The following is a 27,024-nucleotide window of genomic DNA, read 5'->3' as shown; positions in this document are numbered from 1 at the left end:
TCATTATCCCTCCTTACATCCTCAGTGGCGACAAGGTCCATCAGCTCCGACCTAACATCTTCACCAGAGGCGTTTTGCATCTATGCAAAAAAGCTGACCCTCCAAAATCTCTGTAATCAGCCCCCCTGTTTATTTTTAACTGCTTATTTCACCTTTAATGGGCGTGCAAGAGCGGAAATGGATCAAAGGTGATGGAGGCATAATGGGGAGATGAGGGAGAGCAAAAAAGAATAGAGGCTTTCAATTAAAAAATAATAAAAAAAAATACCAAACAAACGGTTGGGTTTGGGACACCGGTATAATGTCGTATTAGACGATCAAAGCTGTGGCGTGTGTAAGAGGTTTTCTTGTACCAGCTTCCAAGGTAAAATATATGTGTAGGTGGTGAGGATTAAAAAAAAAAAAATTGCAACCAGATGAATTCATTCATGGTATCTGGGAAAGGGTGAGTCAGTTGTGCTGTTCTTTTACAAAGGTTAAAACAAAACTCCATTCATTCGAGCTTGTGTGTTGTGCATAATAACCGCAGGAGTGGATGCCAAATTAAGAATAGGGGAAATCAAAGATTTCCAAAAGAGCAAAGTTCAAAGTAGTGTTAACATTCCTTTGACATTAAAAAGTTCCCCCTGATGGAGGAATTCTGTAACAATAAAATATTGTTCATGTTAAAGCCACCATTTCCACCACGACATAGAAATAAATGTATGCATACCCTGTAAACCTGGGGGTCCCCAAACTATGGCCATCCAGCACCTTTTGAATGGCCCTCTGAACAGAGACATATTTTTAGACATTTTTATTTTAAATATGTTTTAATCAAATCATATATCTGTATTGATAATAAAGCTTGGCTTTCAAACTAAAATTTCTCTTAGTTATTACTAAACAGAGAGAAAGTGAGAAACAAAAAGAAGAACAGAAAGACAGAAAGAAGATTCACATAGCATCCTGATACACATCAGAAATCAGCAGCATGAGGTGAGACTTATCCTCCAACCAGAATCCAGGCCTTGAATCTTTTCCTTCTATTTAATGAACTTTTTTAAATGGATCAGAACTTTTTACCCTCTTCTCACCCTCTTTTTTTTTTTTTTACCAGTTTTCAACTGAATCACACTGTCTTGCTCTATTTTCCTTGTAAATGTTTAACTGTAAGGTGATTTTGTGTGTGCGTGTGTGTGTGTGTGTGTGTGTGTGTGTGTGTGTGTGTTTGTATATTGCCAGAAGAGTTTTATGACATTGCACTGCAATTTTTTCCTTGGCTTCATTAGTGTTTTCACATATCCCTGTAATCTCGAGTTTGACATAATCTGCTGTTTGTGTGTGCTTATTAATCCAGCTATTAGAAATCATACCATCATTAGCCAGGTTGATGAATAAGATAATGTAACATTGTGATGTGTGGCTGAAACGATTCCTCAAATAACGAGTTATTCGAATACAAAAATGCATGAAGGCAAATAATTTGCCTTGATTCTTCGTTTATTCCATTTAACTACACACAGAGCACCGTGTTTCCCCACGGACCATTGTTACTGACACACCACCCGCTAAAATCTGAAGCGAAAGAAAACGACAATGTTTCCCAAAAGTTCCAAACTAAAACAAAAAAAAAAACACCATACAGTATGTTTACCATTTTTAAAGTCATTTGAAATAAATTTTATATTTGTATTTATTTATTTTTTGTGTTTGCATTTTAATGTAATATGGCAATTAAAAGCACTAAATGGGTCTAATTTTCACAGATATTCTTGTATACAATCCAGGAATAAAAATGTAAATTTTCCTCAAAAAGGAAACAAATTACCTGTGCATTTTAAGAGACCAAATTGTAAAATTGTCGATAGTCTGACAACCACCATTGAGGGAGTTCTTGAGTGTATATCTGTTGAAATTGCAGTTCTTAAATCTAAAAATATTATTGTTAGTTGTCTCTATGGAACACCAGGATCATGTTTAGATGTATTTAATAAAAATGCTGATATTTTGTTTGGTAACATTAGTAAGATGCATATTGTGTGTGGCGATTTTAATATAAATCTTTTAAATCCCCAAAATAATAAGAAAACAAGTGATTTCATCACAACTATGTATAGTAATCATTTATTTCCACTTATCACTAAACCCACAAGAATCACAGCGATACAGCTACTTTAATAGATAATATATTTACGAATAGACTTGAAACACAAATAACTGCTGGATTGCTCATAAATAATATTACTGATCATTATCCTGTTTTTAGTATTTTTCACAAACTTCCATATAAGGCTACTGTGTTCAAAGTAGATCAGATTAAAATTATACGTAATAGAACCCCTAAAACCATGTTTGGCTTAAAAAACTGATTTGTTTAACCAGACATGGGACAAGGTCTATGCCACCTCTGATCCTGACAAGGCCTATGACATTTTTTTTGTCTACACTAGCAAGTCTTTATGATAAACATTGCCCACTAAAGAAATACTCTATTAAAGAGAGAACCAACCTAGAGAAACCATGGATAACAAAGGGCATAGCCAACGCTTGCAAAAAGAAAAAATACCTCCACAAATTATTTAAAAAACATAGAACTAAAGAAGCAGAGAACAAGTGTACAAAAATAAGTTAATTAACATAATAAGATCTAATAGAAAAGTTAATTATCATAATATTTTGGAACAGCACAAAAACAACATCCACAGTACTTGGAAATTATTAAATAGTATTATTAAGAAGCAAACTAATAAAAATGATTTTCCAAATTATTTTGAGAAAGACGGCCAAATCTTAAACAGTAATAAGGAAATATCAATGGCGTTCAACAATATTTTTGTAAATGTTGGACCCACTCTAGCTAATGAAATCCCTCAACCATCAGAGGTAAAGGAAATAGATAAAAATATTATTAAAGGAAATGTGAGCTCTTTGTTTTTGAGGAGTGTGGATGAAAATGAAATTATTCAAATTGTGACTAAATTTAAGAATAACAGACTGTTTTGATTTTGATATGATTGTAGTAAAATAAATTATACATAGTATTGTTGCTCCACTTACATACATTTGTAATCAATCTTTTTTTACGGGCATCTTTCCGTCTAAAATGAAAACGGCCAAGGTAGTACCCATTTTTAAAATTGGAGATAAACATCAATTTACAAACTACAGGCCAATCTCACTACTTTCACAATTTTCCAAAATTTAAGAAAAGTTATATGTTATAAGACTTGATGATTATCTCAATAAATTTAACCTTATTTCAGATTATCAATTTGTTTTCTGGGCAAATAGAGCAACCTCAATGGCAGTCATTGAACTGGTTGAGGAGATATCTACAGCGTAGACACTGTCGGTGTCTTTATTGATTTGAGAAAGGCATTTGATACCATTGATCATAATTACCTGTTGGCTAAAGTAGAACGATATGGTATAAGAGGCATTGCCCATGATTGGTTGAGAGATTATCTTAGTGGCAGAGATCAATATGTACATATAAACAACTTTGACTCTGAAAGAACAAACATAACGCATGGAGTGCCACAGGGCTCTATACTGGGGCCAAAGCTGTTTATAATGTACAAAAATGATATTCCGAAGGTATTAACAAAGTTAAATTGTATCTTGTTTGCCGATGATACTAGTCTCTATTGCTCTGGACAAAATTTAGATTTTCTTTTGAAGATAGTGGAAAAAGAGCTTTCTAAATTAAAAACTTGGTTTGAATATAACAAACTATCAATGAATTTGAATAAAACTAAATATATTATTTTTGGAAATAGAAAAATTGAGGAACCAATCAAAATTAATATTAATCATATAGAAATTGAGAGAGTGTGTAATACAAATTTTTTGGGTATCCATGTTGATGATAAACTCAATTGGAAGAGAGACTCGATATAATTTAAGAGGAATCAGGGTCTATCAAAAAAATAAAGTTAGGACCAATACTAAAGTGAGGTGTTTTTCAGTTAGAGGAGTCAATCTATGGAATAGTCTGGAGGACAAAATAAAACAATCTATATCAATTAAGGTGTTAAAAAAAATTAAATGTGATTGGTATTTATATTGCATTAGAATGATATTGTTCAGTTTAGTTTAAAGATCATTAAAACTAGTAAAAGGCTGGTGTATTATGTAATGATATATGGCAGTATTAGGGTAATGGAATGTTTAGAGGATAATAGACAAGGTGATTTGTGTAATGTTATTAGTAATGGATTATATTTGAAAAATATTTGTATTAATATTTTATCAGTATGAGCTGTTCATATATAGCTTGTAATATTCTTATATCTGTTTTCACTTTGCTGCTTTCTGATTACTGTTGCCTCATGTTGGGTATTTAAAATTGTTCGTAAATAGGGTTAGGCATCAATAAGTGTTTCACTTCAGCCTAAACCCCTTCAGTCATTGCTGTACTATAAAAATTCTGTTTGTGTATGTTGTTATGTTTAAATGACTGAAGAAAAAATAAACTAACTAACTAAGACCCGTCGTATTTTCTTTCGTATATTTAGTATTGTGCTTTAATAAAGAAAAAGTACTTCTAATTTAAATAATTGATCGAATAATGGATAGAGTAGTCGATTACTAAAATAATCGAAAGCTGCAGCCATACTTCCATTCAATGTGAAGCTTCAAAGAGTTGATAAGTAACTAAAAAAATGCTATGATTCAAAGATGTTGAAGTTTACAGACATTTTAGTAGTTATCATTATGTACATTTAACAAGTGTACAAGAAAACTATATAGTAAATTTCCCTATTTCTATCTTTACACTCCCAAACAGTTCACTGAACCAAAAGTAAGTAAACAAATGGAAGCACAATAGAGTCTCAAGAATACACTTGTTCTTGCTAATATGAAAATTTTCTGACTATTTATTAGTTGTTAAAACCATTATAAGCTTTATATTTGGAATTATGAGTGCATTTAGAGCATTGCTGTGGTTTGGGGCTACTGATTTATCCATGTAGTCTAATAATAATAAAAAATCAAATCAAATAAAACACATACTACCACTAAACTAGTGACTTTAACAGATTCGAAACATGAATTGCAATCTCATGAAAAACAGCAGCATCTAAACCCTGGACTTACAAATCACTAAAACGCCATTAATCCTGACAGTGGATAAGCATGCAGCATGCACAAGTGCTTCAGTGTTCCTAAAGCATGGCCTCATGGCCCAGTACAGGATGTTCTAGCTAAATGGGGAAAATGCCATTACTATAGAACACATTAATCCTGATGGTAAAAGCAGAGAAATCTTTCAAAGCAATAAGGGCTCAATAGGTTAGTGGTATGAATGCATAAAAAGAGAAATTATAAGTGCCATTGTATTTACTGTGAACTCAAAGGCAAGGAATCCCTTTTGTTGTAAAATACACAAATTAAAAACATGGCTTGCCTAGTGTGTAAAGTGTGTTTTATTTTTTTTATTTTATTCTTCAAAGCAGAAGCACTGATCCAGTTTTAATGACTGATTAGTGTCCGTCCGTCCGCCCGTCTCTCAATCCATCCATCCATCCATCCATCCATCCATCCATCCATCCATCCATCCATCCATCCATCCATCTATCTATCTATCTATCTATCTATCTATCTATCTATCTATCTATCTATCTATCTATCTATCTATCTATCTATCTATCTATCTATCTATCTATCTATCTATCTATCTATCTATCTATCTATCTATCTACATTTGAGCCTTAGGAGCTCAAGTTAATGGATAGGATTCACAGCGCCCAGAACCCCAGCTAACAAGGTGCATCTCTGCTAAGGGTCTTTTGTTTAAATAAACAGGTTTATTTTGGGAAATGCCTCACAATGCGCTGTTTTGCATGCTCACTAAAGAGGGAGCATTCCACAATCAATGGCACGAAAGCACATCTAAATGTGCATGCAGGGTGTTTAATGGGTGACAGCAAAATGATACACTTCCTACTACTGGCTGGGTTATTATTCCTGTTTGGTACGGTGCTGCTTATTTATCAAACAATAATTGAAGGTGTAAATTCATTTAGTGTATATATATATATATATATATATATATATATATATATATATATATATATATATATATATATATATATATATATATATATATATATATATATATATATATCTTCTTCTTCTTCTTCTTCTTCTTCTTTCGGCTGCTCCCATTAGGGGTCGCCACAGCGGATCATCCGTCTCCATACCACCCTGTCCTCTATATCTGCCTCTTTTACACCAACTACCTGCATGTCTTCCCTCACCACATCCATGAACCTCCTCCTTGGCCTTCCTCTTTTCCTCCTGCCTGGTGGCTCCATCTTCAGCATTTTTCTACCAATATAATTCATGTCCCTCCTCTGCACATGTCCAAACCATCTCAATCTCGCCTCCCTCACCTTGTCACCAAAACATCCTACATGGGCTGTCCCTCTAATAAACTCATTTCTAATCTTGTCCATCCTCGTCACTCCCAACGAAAACCTTAACATCTTCAGCTCTGCTACCTCCAGCTCCACCTCCTGTCTTTTACCCAATGCCACTGTCTCTAATCCATACAACATCGCAGGTCTCACCACAGTCCTATAAACTTTCCCTTTCATTCTTGCAGATACTCTTCTATCACAAATCACTCCTGTCACTCTTCTCCACCCACTCCACCCTGCCTGCACTCTTTTCTTTACTTCCCTAACACACTCTCCATTACTTTGCACTGTTGACCCCAGGTACCTGAACTCCTCCACCTTCTCCACCTCTTCTCCCTGCAACCGCATCACTCCACTGCCCTCCCTCTCATTCACACACATGTACTCTGTCTTACTCCTACTGACTTTCATTCCCCTTCTCTCCAGCGCATATCTCCACCTCTCCAGGCTCTTCTCAACCTGCTCTCTACTCTCACCACAAATCACAATATCATCTGCAAACATCATAGTCCAGGGAGACTCCTGTCTGACCTCGTCCGCCAACCTGTCCATCACCACTGCAAACAGGAAAGGGCTCAGGGCCGATCCTTGATGCAGTCCAACCTTCACCCTGAACCAGTCTGTCGTACCTACTGCACACTTTACTGCCGTCACACTGTCCTCATACATGTCCTGCACCACCCTCACATACTTCTCTGACACACCTGACTTCCTCATACAATACCACAACTCCTCTCTCGGCACTCTGTCGTACGCTTTCTCTAAATCCACAAATACACAATGCAGCTCCTTCTGTCCTTCTCTATACTTCTCCATCAACATCCTCAAAGCAAATAAGGCATCTGTGGTGCTCTTCCTCGGCATGAAACCATACTGTTGCTCACAGATGGTCACCTCTTCTCTCAGCCTGGCTTTCACTACTCTTTCCCATAACTTCATGGTGTGACTGATCAACTTAATTCCCCTGTAGTTACTGCAGGTCTGCACATCTCCCTTATGCTTAAAGATCGGTACCAGCACACTCCTTCTCCATTCCTCAGGCATCCTCTCCCCTTCCAGAATCCTGTTAAACAATCTGGTTAAAAACTCCACTGCCATCTCTCCTAAACATCTCCACGCTTCTACCGGTATGTCATCTGGTCCAACCGACTTTCCATTCTTCATCCTCTTAATCGCTGCTCTCACTTCCTCCCTACTAATCCTATCTACATCCTGCTTCACCAACTCCACATCCTCCAACCTTCTCTCTCTCTGATTCTCCTCATTCATCAGCTGCTCAAAATACTCCCTCCATCTTCTCAACACACTCTCCTCACTAGTCAACACATTTCCCTCTCCATCCTTTATTGCTCTAACTTGCAGTACATCCTTCCCAGCTCTGTCCCTCTGCTTGGCCAATCGGTATAAATCCTTTTCTCCTTCCTTAGTGTCCAACCTCTTATACAGTTCCTCATATGCCTTTTCCTTGGCTTTCGCCACATCCCTTTTAACCTGCTGCCGCATCTCCTTGTACTCCTGCCTACTTTTCTCATCACTCTGTCGATCCCACTTCTGTTTTGCCAACCTCTTTCCCCTAATGCTCTCCTGCACTTCCTCATTCCACCACCACGTCTCCTTGTCTTGCTTTCTATTTCCACATGTCACACCAAGTACTTTTCTAGCTGCCTCCCTCATCACTCCTGCAGTAGTTGCCCAATCATCCGGCACCTCTTCACCACCACCAAGCCCCTGTCTGACCTCTTCCCTGAACCTCACACTACACTCTTCCTCCTTCAGTTTCCACCATCTTATTCTTCTTTCAAACCTTACTTTCCTCCTCTTTTTCTTCGCCTCCAAAACCATCCTACAGACCACCATCCGATGCTGTCTAGCTACACTGTCCAGTCTCCAACACCTTACAGTCTCCAATCTCCTTCAGGTTGCATCTCCTACACAGAAGATAATCCACCTGTGTGCACCTTCCTCCACTCTTATACGTCACCCTATGATCCTCCTTCTTCTTAAAATACGTGTTCACCACTGCCATTTCCATCCTTTTAGCAAAATCTACCACCATCTGCCCTTCCACATTCCTCTCCTTAAAACCATACCTACCCATCACCTCCTCATCACCTCTGTTCCCTTCACCTACATGCCCATTAAAGTCTGCCCCAATCACCAATCGTTCTTTCCTAGGTACACCATCTACCACTTCATCTAATTCACTCCAGAATCTTTCTTTCTCCTCCATCTCACAGCCAACTTGTGAAGCATAGGCACTGATGACATTTATCATCATCCCTTCAACTTCCACCTTCACGATCATCACCCTGTCAGAAACTCTCTTCACCTCCACTACACTCTTACTGTACTCTTCCTTCAGAATCACCCCTACACCATTTCTCTTCCCATCCACACCATGATAAAACAGTTCAAACCCACCTCCAATGTTCCTGGCCTTACTCCCTTTCCACTTGGTCTCCTGAACACACAACACATCTACCTTTCTCTTCTCCATCATATCAGCTATCTCTCTCCCTTTACCCGTCATAGTACCAACATTTAAAGTACCAACCCGAACCTCTACTCTCCTACACTGCTCCTTTTCCTGCCGTCTCTGTAGACGCCTTCCTCCTTTCCTTCTCCTCCTTCGGCCAACAGTAGCCCAATTTCCACCGGTACCCTGTCGGCTAACGATACCTGTGGCGGTCGTTGTTAACCCGGGCCTCGACCGATCCGGTATGAAATTCTCATTTGTGATCCGCATATTTGATTTGGCACATGTTTTACGCTGGATGCCCTTCCTAACGCAACCCTCCCCATTTACCCGGGCTTGGGACCGGCACTAAGAGTACACTGGCTTGTGCCCCCCTTAATGGCTGGGTTATATATATATATATATATATATATATATATATATATATATATATATATATATATATATAGTATATAGTATATATACAGTATATCTATCTATCTATCTATCTATCTATCTATCTATCTATCTATCTATCTATCTATCTATCTATCTATCTATCTATCTATCTATCTATCTATCTATAAAGCAACTCTAAATGCAAGTTTCAATATGTTAATGCTTATATATTAATCTATTTCTTTTGTTACAGTAAAACTTTATATAAAAAGATTTTGCCCATTAACCATTTATGGAAGGACTCTCCATTGTCTCCATTGTCAGTGGAAAAAGTCTTCACATCTGAGATCCTCTCAAACATGAAAAGCTGCAAATACTGCTATATACTGCAAATAAAGCTGCAAATACTGCATTTTATTGATTTCTTCCACCACAAATGCAAGTGTCCTATCCTTTACCCTATATACTGACTGATACTGCTTTTAAAAATTAATGGGTAGATGGGAAACCAGTTCTGAATAAAAACATTTGGATCTTTCTTAATTCCTAATGCCTTTGCTCTGACACTCATTAGATAATAGTCATAACTAAGCTTTTGTTTTTCATTCCCCTTCTCTATGAAATACAATAATGGTGAGTATGCTGTATGTTTCTAGTAAGAATTAGAGAATGGACACTGTTCAGAAGGTGGGGTTCTCATTAAAGAAGCAAACGCAATAGTAAAAACTGTGCATAAGCTCACAAGTAAATATAGACATAATTTTAATGCTCTTTCTGTTGCATGTTTAAAACAACAACCAAACCCACACACACACACACACACACACACACACACACACACACACACACACACACACACACACACACACACACACACACACACACAAAAAAAAACACTGTTTACAACCTAAATAACCAGGGAAGTCTTTTGGATTAACAGATTGACAAAGCGAGGAAAAAAAAAGCGCCCTGATTAACTGTGTGGTCTGATGCAAATGGCAGAAGAAGATTAGAAGCTCGGGGTGTGTACTGGAGTGTAATGTATATGTTGTGAAGTTGATGGGTCAGAGCCTCCGGGATGGAAAAAGGTGCTTGTTGTGGTTCTTGCCTTGTGTGCCGTGAGCCATTCTTCGTAATCACTCTCGATTCAGTTTGGTTAGCGTCAACAAAGTGTGCACAGACGGAATGGCAAACAGCGGAATCAGGCACATCAAAGAGGCCGACTGATTATCCAGGATATCGCTCTGGGTACTTGATGACACACAGCAGTTCTCTGAGCATTCTTCACAAAACCACCAGAGAAACTGTGAGAAGGCACATGAACGGAACTAAAACTCTTAAGGAAGTAAATGCTTCCACAGGCATTTACGTGAACCAAAAAATGCCAGTGGGTAGGCCATGGACTCGAGCAACCAGCCGTGAAAAAAAGAGTGATTTCTGTATATTCATTGAAGACATTAAGCACAGACCATTAGCAAGGTTTGACCCATAGCATTTACATACGCAAGCAGGCCTTGTTTGTTTGTTGAGGAGGAACAAAACATCCACTAGTTTGCTAACATTCTTTAGATGCAACCTGTCTACAAACTATGACAGTAGCACGATAAAGATACCGGAGACAGATATTTCTGAGAACCTCCTCTCCTTTTAATTCTGTTTTCTGGAGACATCTACTAACACCAGCTGATCATCATACAACACACTTAGGTAAGGTTTAAGACAAATCTCAGCCACTGGTTTTCTATGGTCATAATTCTTAAAAGGACAGCTGTCCAATACATACACAGTAGGAAAACCATACAATCCATCAAGGGACCAATAAAAGCATGTTTTGCATATGCGCGTGATTGGAAATGAAAAGGGTTAGCTCATATAACGGTCTTCCTGGGGCTGTCAAATTCAAGTATCTGGACTTCACTTTGGTGCTACATGAGAAACCAGTTCACTTTCAAGGAAATAAAAAAATCCCCAGAAATATTCTAATATTCAAGACATGAATGATTCAACACATTCAATGGTGGCAAAATAACCTTCGTAAGAGTGTGACGTGTGAGGTTGTCTGGTACATTGCTGACTAGGAGGTGATACCAAGAGACAGAAACGTTTTTTTTTTTTTTTTACGGTTGAAACATTACAGCATCCTAAAGATGAGCATACAACAGGATAAAAAGTTACTGGCCAAAAAAACAAGGTCAGACTGAATGCCTTTAATAATAACACCACATTAGTTTCCAGGAACATTTTAAGAGCTTTCCACTGAATGAATCAGAGAAACGGGGCTGGTTAAAGTTCCTGAGTCTTAGATACAGGCAGCATTTAAGTTTTTCAGAGTAGGCACATTTCCAAAAAAATACTGAAAGCCACCGATTAGTCGAATGCATCCTCCATAACCTTGTTTTTATTTTAAATTCTCTATGCTTTAAAACTTGCTACACAGACAAAACAACGGTCAGAAAAGCAAAATGTTTATGTCTAATCTAGTGGTTTAACAAAGAAAGGAAATTACAAGAAGATTAGAACTGGAAACTGGACTTCATATTTGTAATGTTATCATATACTTTATGGACAAAAGTATTGGGACAAATGACAATTTTAGCCGTGTGTGTGGTTTTTCCCAAAATGTTACCACAATGCTGGAGACACACAATTGTGTAGGATATAAAGTATAGTCTTTGGATGTGGTAGTGTAAAATTTTCTCTTCACTTGATCTAGGAGACCCAAAGCTGTTAGGGCAGGACAATGGTCCGGAGAACAAGGCAATCTCCATAAAAATATGCCCTCACCTCACCGACATCAATACCTGACATTACTCATTTCCTTCAGGCTGAATGAGCTAAAATCTACACAATCACACTCCAAAATGTAGTGGAACATCTTTCCAGAAAAGTGGGGGGTTTTAAATAACAAATATGAGCTATTGGAAGTTCAAAAAGCACAGCAGTAATCATGCACTTATACTCCAAGCAATTTCAGGATACACAGTGCCTCAAAAGGTCCAACATCATAACCACTGTGCTACCCCTTCCCCCGAGCTACATAATTTGACCTAATTTGACTTTAGTGCACTTTTTACACTTGTATTATACAGTGTAATATTTTGCCATTTTGGAGCCAGGCCTTACAACGCAGTGAACAATATATACGCACTATGACATTACACAATGCACTGTTGAGAGTTATGGTCTAAATTATATTAGTACTATATTTTGGAGAAAAGTCTACACTAGATAGAGAAGAAATTACAGCATGGGGAAACGTGAAATACAATACACTGACGGTACTGTGTTTCATTTGATGATATAAAACCAAAGTGCCATACTAAAATGCAATAACATATGTAATAACTGTAATAAATGAAATAACTAAGACTTTAAGAAAACAAATGAGATTCCTAACTGCACTGATCTCACTTTCATTCGTGTGTTACTGTAGTGCTACACTGAATTGTAATCATTGCACTCAAAGGTGAGATTGTATTTAGAACAGTGTTTTTTTTTTTTTTTAGAAAAGCCCTACATGGATACACGGTTTCTTTACTGAACCCGTCATCAATAACAATTTCACATTGGGACATTCTAAAACGCTTAATGTGAGAAACGTTTAATGTGTCTAAATGTGATAGAGTTTTTAAAAGACCAAACTCAGTAAACACATTAATAATAAAGAATACTATGTACAAACAAGCATACAAGTCCAGAATATGAATCCTAAACGCAGTTAAACACATGCTATGTGCTTTCTCCCATAGAAAACTGTTTAGAAAAAACTTAACATGGCTTAATGCAATAAGACAGCTTAAAAAAAAAAACGCAATCAAATGGCCTGTCTGTCCATAGTATGCTTCGTTATTAATGTGTTCACTGAGTTTAGTCATTTAAAAATGGTGTCTTATTGCATTAAGCCACATTAAGCATTTTAGAATGTCCCTTTCGCATTTACTACTAAAACATAATACTGCTAACAATACAGTTCAACGCAAACTTTGCCATGGAATCCTCTTTATTGTATTTTTAAGTACAGAATACCCATAATGCACTACATAATGTAATATGTGTATACGTTTTGGATTATTTGACAAACCTGGGACTGCAATCCTTCCTGAAGTTGGATGGTCCATCTCCAAAATGAGGCCATTATGAACAACCTGAGAACACAGAACACACACACACACACACACACACACACACACACACACACACACACACACACACACACACACACACACACGCACACACATAAAACATCATAAGCATTAAAGTGAATACTTTTTTCAGGAAAACACTCATGATACTGCACAATGCAACAGATTGAACACACCTCTTAAAAATAATCAGGTCTTGCTGTGAAGAAAACTGGGTCAAATTGACACCGAAAATGACGACAGTCCCTCCAAATATCAGGGCTCCGAGGGGTAACATTCTGTACCATTTTTACAAGTCCTTAAAAAGCTCTCACATCTGTACAAGTTGCCCTGACCTTGAGAAATTGGCTTCTTATAGAAACATTGCTTCAAAGTGAGAAATCCTTGCACGTCACTTTTAAAGCGGAAGAACAGGAAGCTGCTAACAAGTCAGCTTCAACAGATTTTAAGGAGATACCCTTCTTCTTACTTCTTTTTTTTTTTTTTTATCAGTTTTACTGTCTAAAGCATTACAAAGCATTTTTTTTGGGGGGGCCATCCTTTGTGTGTCCAGGCTACTAGCTAATATATATATATATATATATGTGTGTGTGTGTGTGTGTGTGTGTGTGTGTGTGTGTGTGTGTGTATATATATATATATATACACACCTTCTCATTCAAAGAGTTTTCTTTATTTTCATGACTATGAAAATTGTAGATTCACACTGAAGGCATCGAGGGCTATTTGACCAAGAAGGAGAGTGATGGGGTGCTGCGCCAGATGACCTGGCCTCCACAGTCACCGGACCTGAACCCAATCGAGATGGTTTAGGGGTGAGCTGGACCGCAGAGTGAAGGCAAAAGGGCCAACAAGTGCCAAGCATCTCTCGGGGAACTCCTTCAAGACTGTTGGAAGACCATTTCAGGTGACTACCTCTTGAAGCTCATCAAGAGAATGCCAAGAGTGTGCAAAGCAGTAATCAAAGCAAAAGGTGGCTACTTTGAAGAACCTACAATATGACATTTTTCAGTTGTTTCACACTTTTTTGTTATGTATATAATTCCATATATAATTCCACGTGTGTTAATTCATAGTTTTGATGCCTTCAGTGTGAATCTACAATTTTCATAGTCATGAAAATAAAGAAAACTCTTTAAATGAGAAGGTGTGTCCAAACTTTTGATCTGTACTGTGTATATACCGTATATATATATATATATATATATATATATATATATATATATATATATATATATATATATATATATATATATATAAATGCAAATACACGTACACACATATACAAACAGAGCTCAACAACTAGAGTCAGATTAAATGTTCATGCATGACAAGCCAACTTTTCAACAGTTGGCACACTTGGGCCCTTAAGCAAGGCCCTTAACCTTTTGTGCCCCAGGGTGCTGTATCATGGTTGACCCTATGCTCCAACCCCAGCTTCCTAACATCACTGGGACATGCGAAGAAAGAATTTCACTGTGCTGTAAAGCATATATGACTTGCCTGTCATTTCAAACAGGTATGTGGAAGCACCGACAAAAGTCGTCCTCTATGGCATACACGTTATATCTCTGAGCTACATGCAGTCACTTTAGGATTAAACATGCCGAAAGAAAATAAAGACACTAGCCACACTTAAATATCTGTTTTGCAATGACAAAGTTCATAGCAAACGCTCACCAAGGACTTGCTGGCTTTTGCCAAGGTTGCCAATACAGTACCAGATGCCATCAAGAAAGGGTACTGGCTATGGAGGGCACATTCCATAGAAAGGAACTTATCTACCTATTTGTTTCATTTAGTCAATATTCATGTACTAATTAACTTTTTTTGGGCAAACGATAAATGTGGTACATAATGAAATCGTCACTCTAGTTTAAAGTAATACCATTAATCATCAAATCCTCCAGGATAAAATGCAAAGCATAGAAAATACCGAGGTCTGCAATTACAAATCATTTACAACTGGGGAATCCAATGTTTAACTATGACTCATTAGAAATACCATGAAAGAGGGTGATTGTTTCTCTTTTCTGCACTTTTGCTTCAATCAATACATTTAGCTTGTCACAATTTACAAGCTCTGCCAGAGCTACAGGTGAATGTCAGCAAGCTAAAGCCAGACAGTTATGCAATGCGAATAAAAAAAATGAAAGAATGAAAAAATGTAGATGTAAGTGACACCCTCGTTGATCCCTTACTTACTGATCCAAGCTTTTCCTTATAGTTCTACATGCTGAAGAAAAACATATGCTAAAGTTGTGCATGCAGTATCCAGAGTGAAGTAACCCAACGGATGGCTAGACATGTAACTGTAATATACATAGGTGAGGATAATACAGGAAACCATAGGGCTCCTTTCATATGCTTTCTACATTTAATCTTGCTCAAAGTAACACTGATTCTGTTATTACTAAGGCACTTGGAGGTAGAAAGTTAATCCAGGAATATGGTGTAGAGATTTCTGCCAAATCTTATAAATAATTCTTTAGCTAAAAGTTGCTATTGGCAGCATGCATGATGTGACTGATTTAATGCCATTGCAAAGAATTAGGAAAGATAGAGGCCGAGTGTTAGAGTGTTAAACTGAGCTCAACATTGAGAACAGTATAGGAATATTATATTAGGATAGTACTTGTAAGGAAAACCAGACAAAATGCAGTTTAATGATCTGAAAACAATGGTCTTATTACCTTAAAATCAATACAATAATTTTTGTAGAAATTTGAACAATGGACATCGTCACAAAGCAGCTTTACATAAATAATTATGAATATAATTTTTTAATTCATACATTAGTCTCTATAGGTTTATCCTGATTAGGCAAGCCACAGGCAAAGTGTGACAAGCAAAAACTCCCTGGGATGGTATAGGGAAGAGAAAGCAGGGAAAAGTGGGGAAAAACAAAAACCGCCATTCAATTGATTTGGGAAGATTGTTACCGGTTTTATATAGTAATTTTCTCCATCTTCATGATAAAACATGTTCACAGGCAATCTGCTACAGAATTCAGCTTACATTATATTGAGATCTTTTTAAAGCGTGATGACAAATAACTGGATGCAGTCATACAAATTAAAACCACCTGTACACAACTAATTTATATGACTGCCACATGAGACACTGGTGTAACAGAATAATTACCCTTGACAAGATCACTGGGCTTCAGTCCAGACATTCCTGGCAACTGCCGTTACCTACGTTTTATCCCCTTTTTCTTCAGTAAACAGCATGAATCCTGAAAGTAAGGATTAAAGGATGAAAGCGGACCAACCCAGAGAGTAAACAAGCAAAAGGTTTGACGCAACAATTTGTTTTTGCAACAGGAGACTTGTTCCTGAAAGATCTACGAGAAGTTTGTGTCCTTCAGGAAAGAAAAACACAGAGGCTTCCAAAGCTCCCGGGTGGGGAGGTGGTGAGCCACAAATTCAAGAAAACGTCCGGCAGGACCGCCAAAGCTCTCAGGCCTTCAGCAAGACTTTATCAAGCATATGCTACAACACTCAAACACCGAGTACGTCTGCTCATAAACAACGGCGAGGTGATGTTTGAAAAGTTTCGTGCGGCATTATTTATTAGCACTAATATGTTGTGATGACCGAATTGAATCTATTTAGTGTTTTTAATCCATGACATAAACAATCACTCATCATTAGAAAAAAAAATAATTGGCAGAGGGAAAATATATACAAAAGCACCACTGGACATTGATTAAAGACAGGAATTATTCATGTAATTGCCACAAGTGCATTGAAGATAAATGGTGGAAAGACATGTCTGTTCACACTCCTATATAGAATGAATATAAGGGACTAGGATGTGCTCTCTTTTTCTTTCAGCAGAGATGCTGGAGAATCTATTAAGAGCTGGCTGGGGAAGTGATGTGTCTTAGTTCAAAAGTGATTGAGTCAGCTTGCATATAGATAGAGGTGTTTAAATATGCATCAGGCAGCATTTTCTGAGGTGCACATGAATTTGAGGGCAGTAGTAAGTTACTGTATATTTGTGGAAACTCAATAAAAAAAAATTACAAAAATGATCATAAGATGATGTATGTATTGTCCCTAATGAGCGAGCCAGTGGTGACTGTGGCAAGGAAACACTCCATGAAATTGTATGAAGAAGAAACCTTAGAGGAACCAGATTCAAAAGGGAACCCATCCTCATCTAAGTGGCACCGAATGCACATTCGTTCCTTGGGGGGTAATCGCCAGGTCAATAGTGACCCTGAAAAACATGAATTGCTTACTGAAAATGTGTTAATATGATTTCTATACAACTTACTGTCTATACAACAGCAAGTTCTAGTCCAATGATCTGACTGAATGCGTGATGTTCCAAGAGACCTTATATTGAGAATAATGAGAAATTTGACTGTGATTATGACTCCACTTGTTTGTATTCACAACAATTCCAATTATAAAAAAAGCCCCACTGAAACTGTTAGTACAGTAGAGTTAATGTCATCATACAATATATTTTCCAAGAATATAACTTTTGACCAAACATATGAAAGGGTAGCTTTCATTAGTATGGCTTCTTCTGGAACAACTTACTTGCAGGGCAAAATAAAATAAAAAACTTGCAAATATATAATGTGTCATAAGTGATTAGACACGAGTACATTGACATTTACAGGATTTGGCAGACTCTCTTATCCAGAGCAACTTACAATTATCTCATTCATACAACACAGCAGTTGATGGTTAAAGTCCTTGCTCAAGGGCCAAGCGGTGGCAGTTTGGTGGTGCTGGAATTGGTACTCAGGACCTACTGATCAGAAGACCAACATCTTAACCACTAAGGTATTCCTCTCTGAGTTTAAGGCTTGTGGGAAAACTTGAACAGCTGTATACAGTGATTATAAAAAGATAAATAAATTAAACACCTTACATTTTTGCAGACATTTTTAACCAAATATGATTTCCCCCTTACCATGGAATTTCCCTGTTTATGGATTTTCTCTAAATGTTCACAAGATCAAAACTAAATAAACAAATAGAGGCACAGAAGCACATTTGTTTCATTCTTGCAAATTTTTTGAACAGTAATTAAATTTTCATCTTAATACCCTGGCAATTTTTTGGGAGCCCAGGAGTACAATACACTCAGAAATATGCAGTTATACTGAACAACGTTCAAACCTCGACTGAAGTACACTACAATCCCAGTGATCAAACTTAACAACAGTGCAACAGACTTTCTTGTAAACAAAATTTGATAATGAAGTGGAATTATCAGTCTTGGACATGTGGACAACAAAATTGCAGCCTGGAGCCTGGGACTAGGTTAACCTCTTGTTCTGGAGAGCAAAAAAACCCATGTGCCAGGGAACGACTGGCACATCAACAGCATGGCCACATGTGTCTTGCTGTGCAGCTTGAAAAACCCAGACTTTGGGCCTCAGCGTCTGCGTGCAGTAAAAGCCATGTTTATTTGTGTTTCTTGCACTTTTTAATAGCTTCCTCCGAGGCCTTCTTCCATCGAGGTCCTGCCTCATGCCTGCATCCCCTCCCTGTACCAATTCACAGTAGCTGGCAAGCTCTGCAGCTGCGTAGGAGGGGAAAATTAATAAGGCCTACATGTTGATCGATGGATTTAATTTAAACTTCATACATGTGGTATTTCTGGTGCGTGCAAATTTATGATGTTTCGTTTTTTTCTTGTGACAGTTCATTCAGTGCACTAGGCACTACACAATCTTAATGGCATTAAAACGCTTTTACATTTAGGCTGGATCTTTAAGAAGGAACCATGAAGTTGTATGTCAGAACACATCCATGGTGTAAACAGCGATAAACGGTTCCCGAAGGAATCGTGATTATCAATTAGGCAAATCTACGCACTGAACCCTAAACATAACATCTTATTCAAGAAGGCAGTGCAGCATGTTTACGAGGCAGCTGTCAGACAATAAAGCCAACACGTGCCATTTATACCAACATGTGCAGTGGCAACTCGGAGGTACGTGTGCATACAAAGTTGGAAAATACTGTAAGTGTGACAGGATAATAAAAACCAGGCGGCTATGTGACTCATGAGCAAACAGGGCCTAAAAAACAAACTTCAGATTATAAGCATGAGCTTTAAAGTCAAGGTTGTGCTGTGGAAAGTCTGAAGCAGTAAGCAAGAATAAAAAATAAATACAATAAAAAAATTAAATTAAATGTGCAATAAATTGTAAAAAAAAAAAAAAAAAAAAATTTGAGAATGAAAATGCATACCATTGAAAAAAAAAAAAAAAAAAACAAGAACAAAAAATTATATAAAAAAAACAAAAGGAAAGCATAGTTCAGAGCTAACACACAGCAATTATAATGCTTTGGGTGTGTTTTCTTTCTTTCTTTCTTTCTTTCTTTCTTTCTTTCTTTCTTTCTTTCAATTTATTTATTTATTTATTTATTTATTTATTTATTTATTTATTTATTTATTTATTTTTTTAAATACAGCAAGGGATTTTTTTTGTCCCCCAGGACATACACCTAACCAAACCATGGCTAACAACTCATTATTAAATCATAAATGATTGGTTTAACATGCAAATATTAGCAAAATGTAACCACTCTAAATCAGCCTTTTGAAATTTTAGGAAACATCTAGGGTAAATAAAATAAATGTTTAGTGTGTGTACAGTGAAACTGTATATAGATGGTGCATCTACTGTACAGTGTAACACATCAGCATGTGCTGCAAACGTGCTGTAGTACACAGAGTACAAGTGTCGCCATAAGCAGAGCCATCCGTAGCTCTGAGTCACAACTAACAAACAGTGAAGAACATACTAAGGTTCAAGCTGTGACTTCAGTACCATGCTTGAGTATATTTAAGAGCAGATCTAAAACTATGAGTTATTGTAATGAAAGTTTAATGCAACACAGATGCGCTTGCTCACGGTCCAGATCGCGCATATTACACACAGCTTTTATTCATTCAGTCAAAGTAGCAAGAGGGGAGCAGTGTTTCCAGATCGCTGTTCAAAGTCCAGGATAATTATTGCGAGCTAAAACATAAAATGCAGACAAGCAGGATAAGCCAGTAATTTAAACGACAAAAAACCTGAAACCTTGTGAACTTTTTAAAATGATCTCATGTATTTATTTCTATTCAGAACCAAAGGAATGTTAAATGTATGTACACAATAAACAGGACGTCAGGAATCTGTTACTTAAAGTTATGAGAGAAATTCTGTTCTGTTAGTATAGGAATGAAAATTTTGTTTATTCATATTTTCAATATTTCTTATTTTTTCCCTTCTTCAAAAATGTCACCCTAATGTCACCCTTGAACACAAATGAACCACACTTACAATAGCTTACAACCGTGATTACACTGTAATCCAAGCTGGAATTTGAACCAAATGCTTGCGGAAAAAAACAGGTTTATTATATTTCTTGCAGATGGCCCACTTAAGCTCCTGTTGTACCAAATTGCAACCGTATGAATACAATATGCCATGAATGCATCTGTTCACACTCTACTGGCTCTTACTGTGCCAGGTGTTCATGACTGTACTGACCAAAATCATGCATACTGTACATTTGACTTGTTTTGCTGCATGGTGTGTACTGGTGTTTTGTTAAATGGCAGGAAAAGTAAACACATTCTAGCATTTTTTTTGCTAGTAGTTAATTTTTGTTCAATTAATTATTTTGACGAGGTCACAATATTTGTCAAGATTTGTATTAATATAGCCAGATTTCCAAAAAAGTGACACTTTCCTGTGCTGGGAAACATTTAAAATCCTTCAGCACTGACTGACACTAGAGACTCCTTCCATAATGGATCAATATCTCCCAATAAAACTGCCTGCCAAAAACTTTCTTTTACTTAGCTAACGCATTACAGCAAAGACCATAATATGTTCAAGCCATGCTTTTATACAAAATTATTCAACACCTTTTGACCAATAGGAATCAAGCATCCAAGAGTACTATGGTGTAAAGTGATGCCTGTGATAGCTCAGACCTTAGCAGGAACTGAAATGGATTCCTGTTTCTTTAGATATTTCCAGCATGTAGGAAATGTTTTAATGAAATATGTCCAAGATCATCTCAGAATACTGGTGAGAGACACAAACATCATTTGACGCTCTTGAAACAGGTGATGAATATTAATGCTCGGTAGATGAAGAGAGATAGAGATACACTATATTTCCAAAAGTTTGCATAAGTATGGTATGTGGTTTTTGAGCATTACATCTCACATTCAGTTCAAATTTGCTCTTATAATTCCTTCCACTCTTCTGGGAAGATGTTCCATTAGATTTTTGAATGTGTTTGTGGACGTTTGTGTTTATCAACCACAAAGATGTTAGTAAAGTCAGGTACTGATGTATAGGTGAGATGAGGAGGTCTGGGGTGCAGTCAGTGTTCCAATTCATCCCAAAGGTGTTCAGTAGGGTTGAGATACGAACTCTATAGCAGGCCACTCAAGATCTTCTTCTCCAAACCATGTAAGGCAGATCTTCATGGAGCTGGCTTTGTGCACAAGTCAAAAAGCTTTTATTGTCATTTCAACTATGTATAGCACGGAGTACACAGTAAAATTAAACATCGTTCCTCCAGAACCCTGGTGCTACATAAACAACATAAAGCTACATAACAGAAAACACAGGGCTAAGGACTAGTAAGTGTCCTCAACATATAAAGTGCATCAAGTGCAACCTGGTGCAAACACTGCAAAGACAACACAAGACAGTGCAAGACAAATACACAAAACACAAAATACATTGCCATGCTGGAACAAGTTTGGGTTTGCAATTTCAAGTGAACGCTAAATTTTATTATACCGCATCCAAATGAGAGCTGTTGCTATAGATTATTTTAGTAATTCGAGTATTCTACCGATGATTGCAACGATTAATCGAGAAATTGGATAAGAAGTACGTTTTCTTTATTAAAACTCAATATTAAATATACGAGAGAAAATAAGACAGGTCTCTTTAAATGTACAAGTAATTTCCTTTATAGAAAAATGTAAATTTTATTGCTGAATTGCTTATCCTTTTCAAGAAGTAAAGACACTGCTGGGCTTTCTTGGTGATGGAACTGGCACTGAGTGACCAGGTAAAGTTCTCCACCAGATGAACACCAAGGAATTTGGTGCTTTTAAAGATCTAAATGGAGGATGCATCAATATTTACTGGAGAATGGCCGTTTTTTGCTCTCCTAAAGTCAACAACCATCTCTTTAGTTTTGTCAACGTTCAGAGACAGGTTGTTGGTTGCACCTCCCCTCTGTATGCTGACTCGTCGTTTTTGTTGATGAGACCCACCACGGTGAACTTGATGTGGTTCGAGCTGTGCATTGCTACACAGTCTTGAGTCAGCAGGGTGAACAGCAGTGGGCCAAGCACACATCCCTGAGGGGCCCCAGTGGTGTTGCTGGAGATGCTGTTCCTGTTCTGAACTGACTGAGGTCTTCCAGTCATAAAGTCCAGGATACAGTACATTAGCCATAACACTTAAATCACTGACCAGTGAAATGAATAACATTGTTTTTTTTTGTTGTTGTTGGGACAGTCAGTCCTCAAAGTTGGTTTTGGAAATATTGGTAAGCGTTAAGATCTAAGCAACTTGACAAGGGCCAAATTGCGATGTTTAGATGACTGGGTCAAAACATCTCCAATATGACATATTGTGTCAATAGGATGCAGGAATTTGTTAGAACGACATTTGGTCTATAGAAGGACAACCAGAATACAGGCCAGTCTCGTCCGAATCGCAGAGAATAGCTACTGATGCAATAAAATGCTAAAAAGGTTCATAATGGAATGGTGTCAGAACATAGTGTGCATGGAGAGATACGTAGCGGCAGAGTGGTCAAAGCATGACAAAAACATTAGGCAGGTGATTTTTAATGTTAATTGTTGATCGGTGCAAACACAAAACCAAAAAGGATTTCCAGTGTACCGAGGTCAAGGTTCAATTAGCTAAACATAATATAAATGTCAGCAAGGCTTTACCTTCAGGCACAAGTCTGTTAAAACAGTTTAATAAATCCATTTCACAGGAATGAATGATCGAGACAAATCTGTATAAACAATACATAATCTCAGACATGAAATATTCAGGCATCAAATCACTGTTGATTTAAAAGTATTGAAGATCAATTGCATATACTGAGGGACAATTTAGGACTGCAGGTTAATGTCTCTATTTCCACGACAGCAAATGATACTTCCTATTAGGTCACTGTGATGGCCTGCAGGTTTGTGCCGTTCTAATGTATATTAATTCCCTGACCTGCAGTTGAACTTGTGGTTGAAACTTCCTATTCACTAGTTAGATTCCTGGTGGTTTCCATTTCAAAAGGCAGCTGTGGTGTTGCTCACTTAGGGACTTGTGACGTGACCTCAGAAAACCCATGTGGGTGTCTAATTTCGACCTTGCTCTTGCAGTCAGAATGAGTTTCCTCGCTTCAGCTAGCAAGAAAAGATTTGGATCCTCAAAAAAAAAAAAAAAAAAAAAAAGCCCTAATCAACCACTTTTTTGAACCATATGTTTTACTAGAAGAATAGGGAAAGAGGAGAAAATGCAAAGTTGAATTGACTAATGACCATGAAACCTTTGCCTGTCGCTGTTTTGGCTTTGTAGCGAGCCACAATGTAAGGAAATCTGCTAAATTAATCTATAAGAATCTATAAACTAATCTGTAAGAAAAGGTGGACCAGTAAATAGCTTTCACTGTAGGTTATATGAGGCTGTGCAAAAATCCATCATCTATTTGATACATTGAGCAAACAGGTGCTTAGGTGGACCAGTGCCATTATATGCAGAATGAAGTTTGACACTCAAGTCAATGATGCATGGGTTCCCTTCTACACAGAGCAAGACAAACAGACTTTAAAAAAGTATCCCTGCTGTGCAACAGGAGTTATTAAAAGCTAGTAAAGGTCTAGTATGACTGTCAGTCAATGCTGGAAGAGTTTGAAGAGGAGGACATAATTTATTAACATCATGCATGATGAAAGGCTTAACATATGCAGCCCTCACGGGGCTCAAAGCAATTCGGCATGGAGCTTAGTCGCTAAAACACAGAGTGAAATTAGATGGATTATAGAAAGGGGAAATCTCTTTAGACCACTGATCTCTTGATCCCAGTGCTGGAGACCCAATTCTCACTTTATTATAATATTTAGTTTGGTCTGGCACACCCGAGTCATGAGCTGTGCAGTCTGTCCAAGTCAAGGACAATCGAAAAATAATGATCTACCAGCAGATCTTTCATGAATCGAGAAAGAAAAAAAAGGGATCCGTGAGCATCTTTAATCAATGTCTAATGTCTAATACATAATAACTCTATGTAAATGATGGATATTCCATAGAGCCATGAAGGCACTTAGATCAAGCAAATTAGGAGAAAGGAAGAGGAACTAAAACAAACACATTGCTCAGAGGAAGGGGAGGGAAACCCCGACAAGCTATACTTCCTCAGCTGAACGTGCCCAAGAAAATAAAAATGAGCAACTGTGTCCAAAAGGCCATAGCAGAGACAGGATCTACCTGGTGTTTACACAGGTGGGCTTCTATTCAGCCATATGGTTGGCAGAAAGCAGATAGAGGGAGTCTGGGAAAGAGTGAGTGCAATGGGAAAGAGAGAAACGCCGGGCCAGACAGTCGTGGAACAAAAGTGGAATGTAACTGGCAGCAGAATACAGAGGGGCTGCGATGGTGGGTGGAGAGAGTTTATTCATTGTCCCAGTCCCTGTGGAACGATCAGGACCAGAAGAGGTCTTTAAATAAATAAATAAAAAAATCAGAGTGTTTTATTCCTCTTATACCAAAGCAATATCGATATTACATTTTATGTAAATAAAATACTTTTTGTTATTGTTTTTTAATGGAGCATTATTAAATTTGTCCAGAAAACTATTTCGTTTCTGTTTTCTATTAAAGTACTACAGCTATAAACACTTGTTTCCTCACAGACTCTTTTTTCAAGTAAATGAAAACCTAAAAAAAATGCAGCTTTTAAGAAACTGCAAAGACCTCAAAGAACTATAAAAGACATTCAGTCTTCACCTCATGCACAGACTCCTCTCAGTGCTACAATCAGGAAAGCACTTCCAGATCTTGAGGACTAACAGAAAGAGAGAGAGAGAGGGAGAGAGAGAGAGAGAGAGAGAGAGAGAGAGAGAGAGAGAGAGAGAGAGAGAGAGAGAGAGAGAGATATGCAGGAAGGGTTTCTACACACTAGCAATCAGACACTTGTGAGAGCCGATTTTCCTCTCACACAGAAACACTTTTGCACTATTTTGCACAATTAAAAACTGAATTGAAAAAACAACAACAAAGAAACCCACCCACACATTTTAGAGTTTCTGTATATACTACTATATTCTATTATGTGTTTATTTATTATGGAGAGGTGGAAGCTTAGTGGTTAATGGATGGTTAATCAAATCCCAGCCACATCAAGCTGGGCCCCTGAGCCAGGCCCTTAAGTCCATAGTTGCTCAGCTGTATGAGAATTATTTAATTCACTCTGGATAAGGGCATCTGTCGAATGCTGTCAATTTATGATCTTGTGTTATTATTGCCCTACAGGATAAGTTACAAAAAAAAAAAAAAATACAACCCTGAACTCTAAGTGCTTTCTTTCCGACACCGGAGAATCCATCCAAAAGAGAAATTAAATCAAATTAATAAAAAATTATGTAAATAATTACAAAATATTTACTATAACCAACCATTGTTTGTATTGCTCTTTTTTTTTTTTTTTTGGAAATATTACAGTAGAGAATGATTTGGTCTTTGGAATGATGGCTTTGGTATTGTACACATTCATATGTTTTCGATCTTATATTCAATAATAATCTGATCCTGAAGGCACTCAAGGTTTTAATCTCACAAAAAAACGAGCAGGTTATTTCAAACACATTTCTCTACAACCACTGTCCGCACTGTGACCACACTCCCACCCTAAGCTTTACTGTGCACGTGTGTGTGAGCGTTGTGTATCTGTAAGTGTTTAGAGGTCAAGATTACAAATCTCCAAAACCCAATTGTGCGTTAGAGTGCGCATGAGACTGACCACAGGAGAAGATCTCCGGCTGTCAGATGGCCAGTCCGGTCTCTAATTACTCAGGGCAGGGTTCCGTTCACATGGTCAATTACAATCCACCATTCTCCTCGCTCTATTGTTAACCCCCTCCTTTGCAGCATTCAAAGTGTGAGAAAATTGTGTTGCGCTATCATCTGGTGAGAATTTTCAAGATGAGCGCTCAATTGAAAAGATCGTACTGACTACAGAACCCTTCGGTGCATGAACAGACAAAGCGTCAACAACATTAATACGTCATTTGAAGCATATTATTGTATGAACGCCAAAACAAACACAAACTGGTAGATGGTTCTAAAAAATGGAAGTTTGAAATGCTTTAAACATGCCCAAGGAATTTCTGCTTGCACTGTAATGGTATTTGAATTGTGACAAAACTGTAGGAATCTCCAGAATTTATAATGTGTAAATCGACAGTTAAGAGAACGTTACTTTGAGCGAGAAATAGAAAAACAATCATTTAAATGAATGAAAATCCTTTGGGATTTCTTCTAACAACTGACACCTTCAGGTCAAGACGCCCATAAGGCAACACCATGTACAATACACTATATGGAGGC

At 37.4% G+C, this 27,024-nt stretch overlaps 1 protein-coding gene across 1 annotated transcript in view; it reads right to left on the bottom strand.

Moving 5' to 3' along the window:
- Nucleotides 1-27,024, bottom strand: part of sugct (succinyl-CoA:glutarate-CoA transferase) — a 133,519-nt gene that overhangs the window by 20,755 nt on the left and 85,740 nt on the right. Inside the window, exon 13 of the mRNA XM_083547367.1 lies at nucleotides 13,343-13,406. Coding sequence (XP_083403493.1) covers nucleotides 13,343-13,406 — 64 coding nt within the window. The remainder of the gene's footprint in view (nucleotides 1-13,342; nucleotides 13,407-27,024) is intronic.

Source organism: Silurus aristotelis, assembly GCF_946808225.1.
Source record: "Silurus aristotelis genome assembly, chromosome: 1".
NCBI classification, from domain to species: Eukaryota; Metazoa; Chordata; class Actinopteri; order Siluriformes; family Siluridae; genus Silurus; species Silurus aristotelis.
Note: the sequence above shows the minus strand (reverse complement) of the source record. Positions and strands in the feature narration are given on the sequence as shown.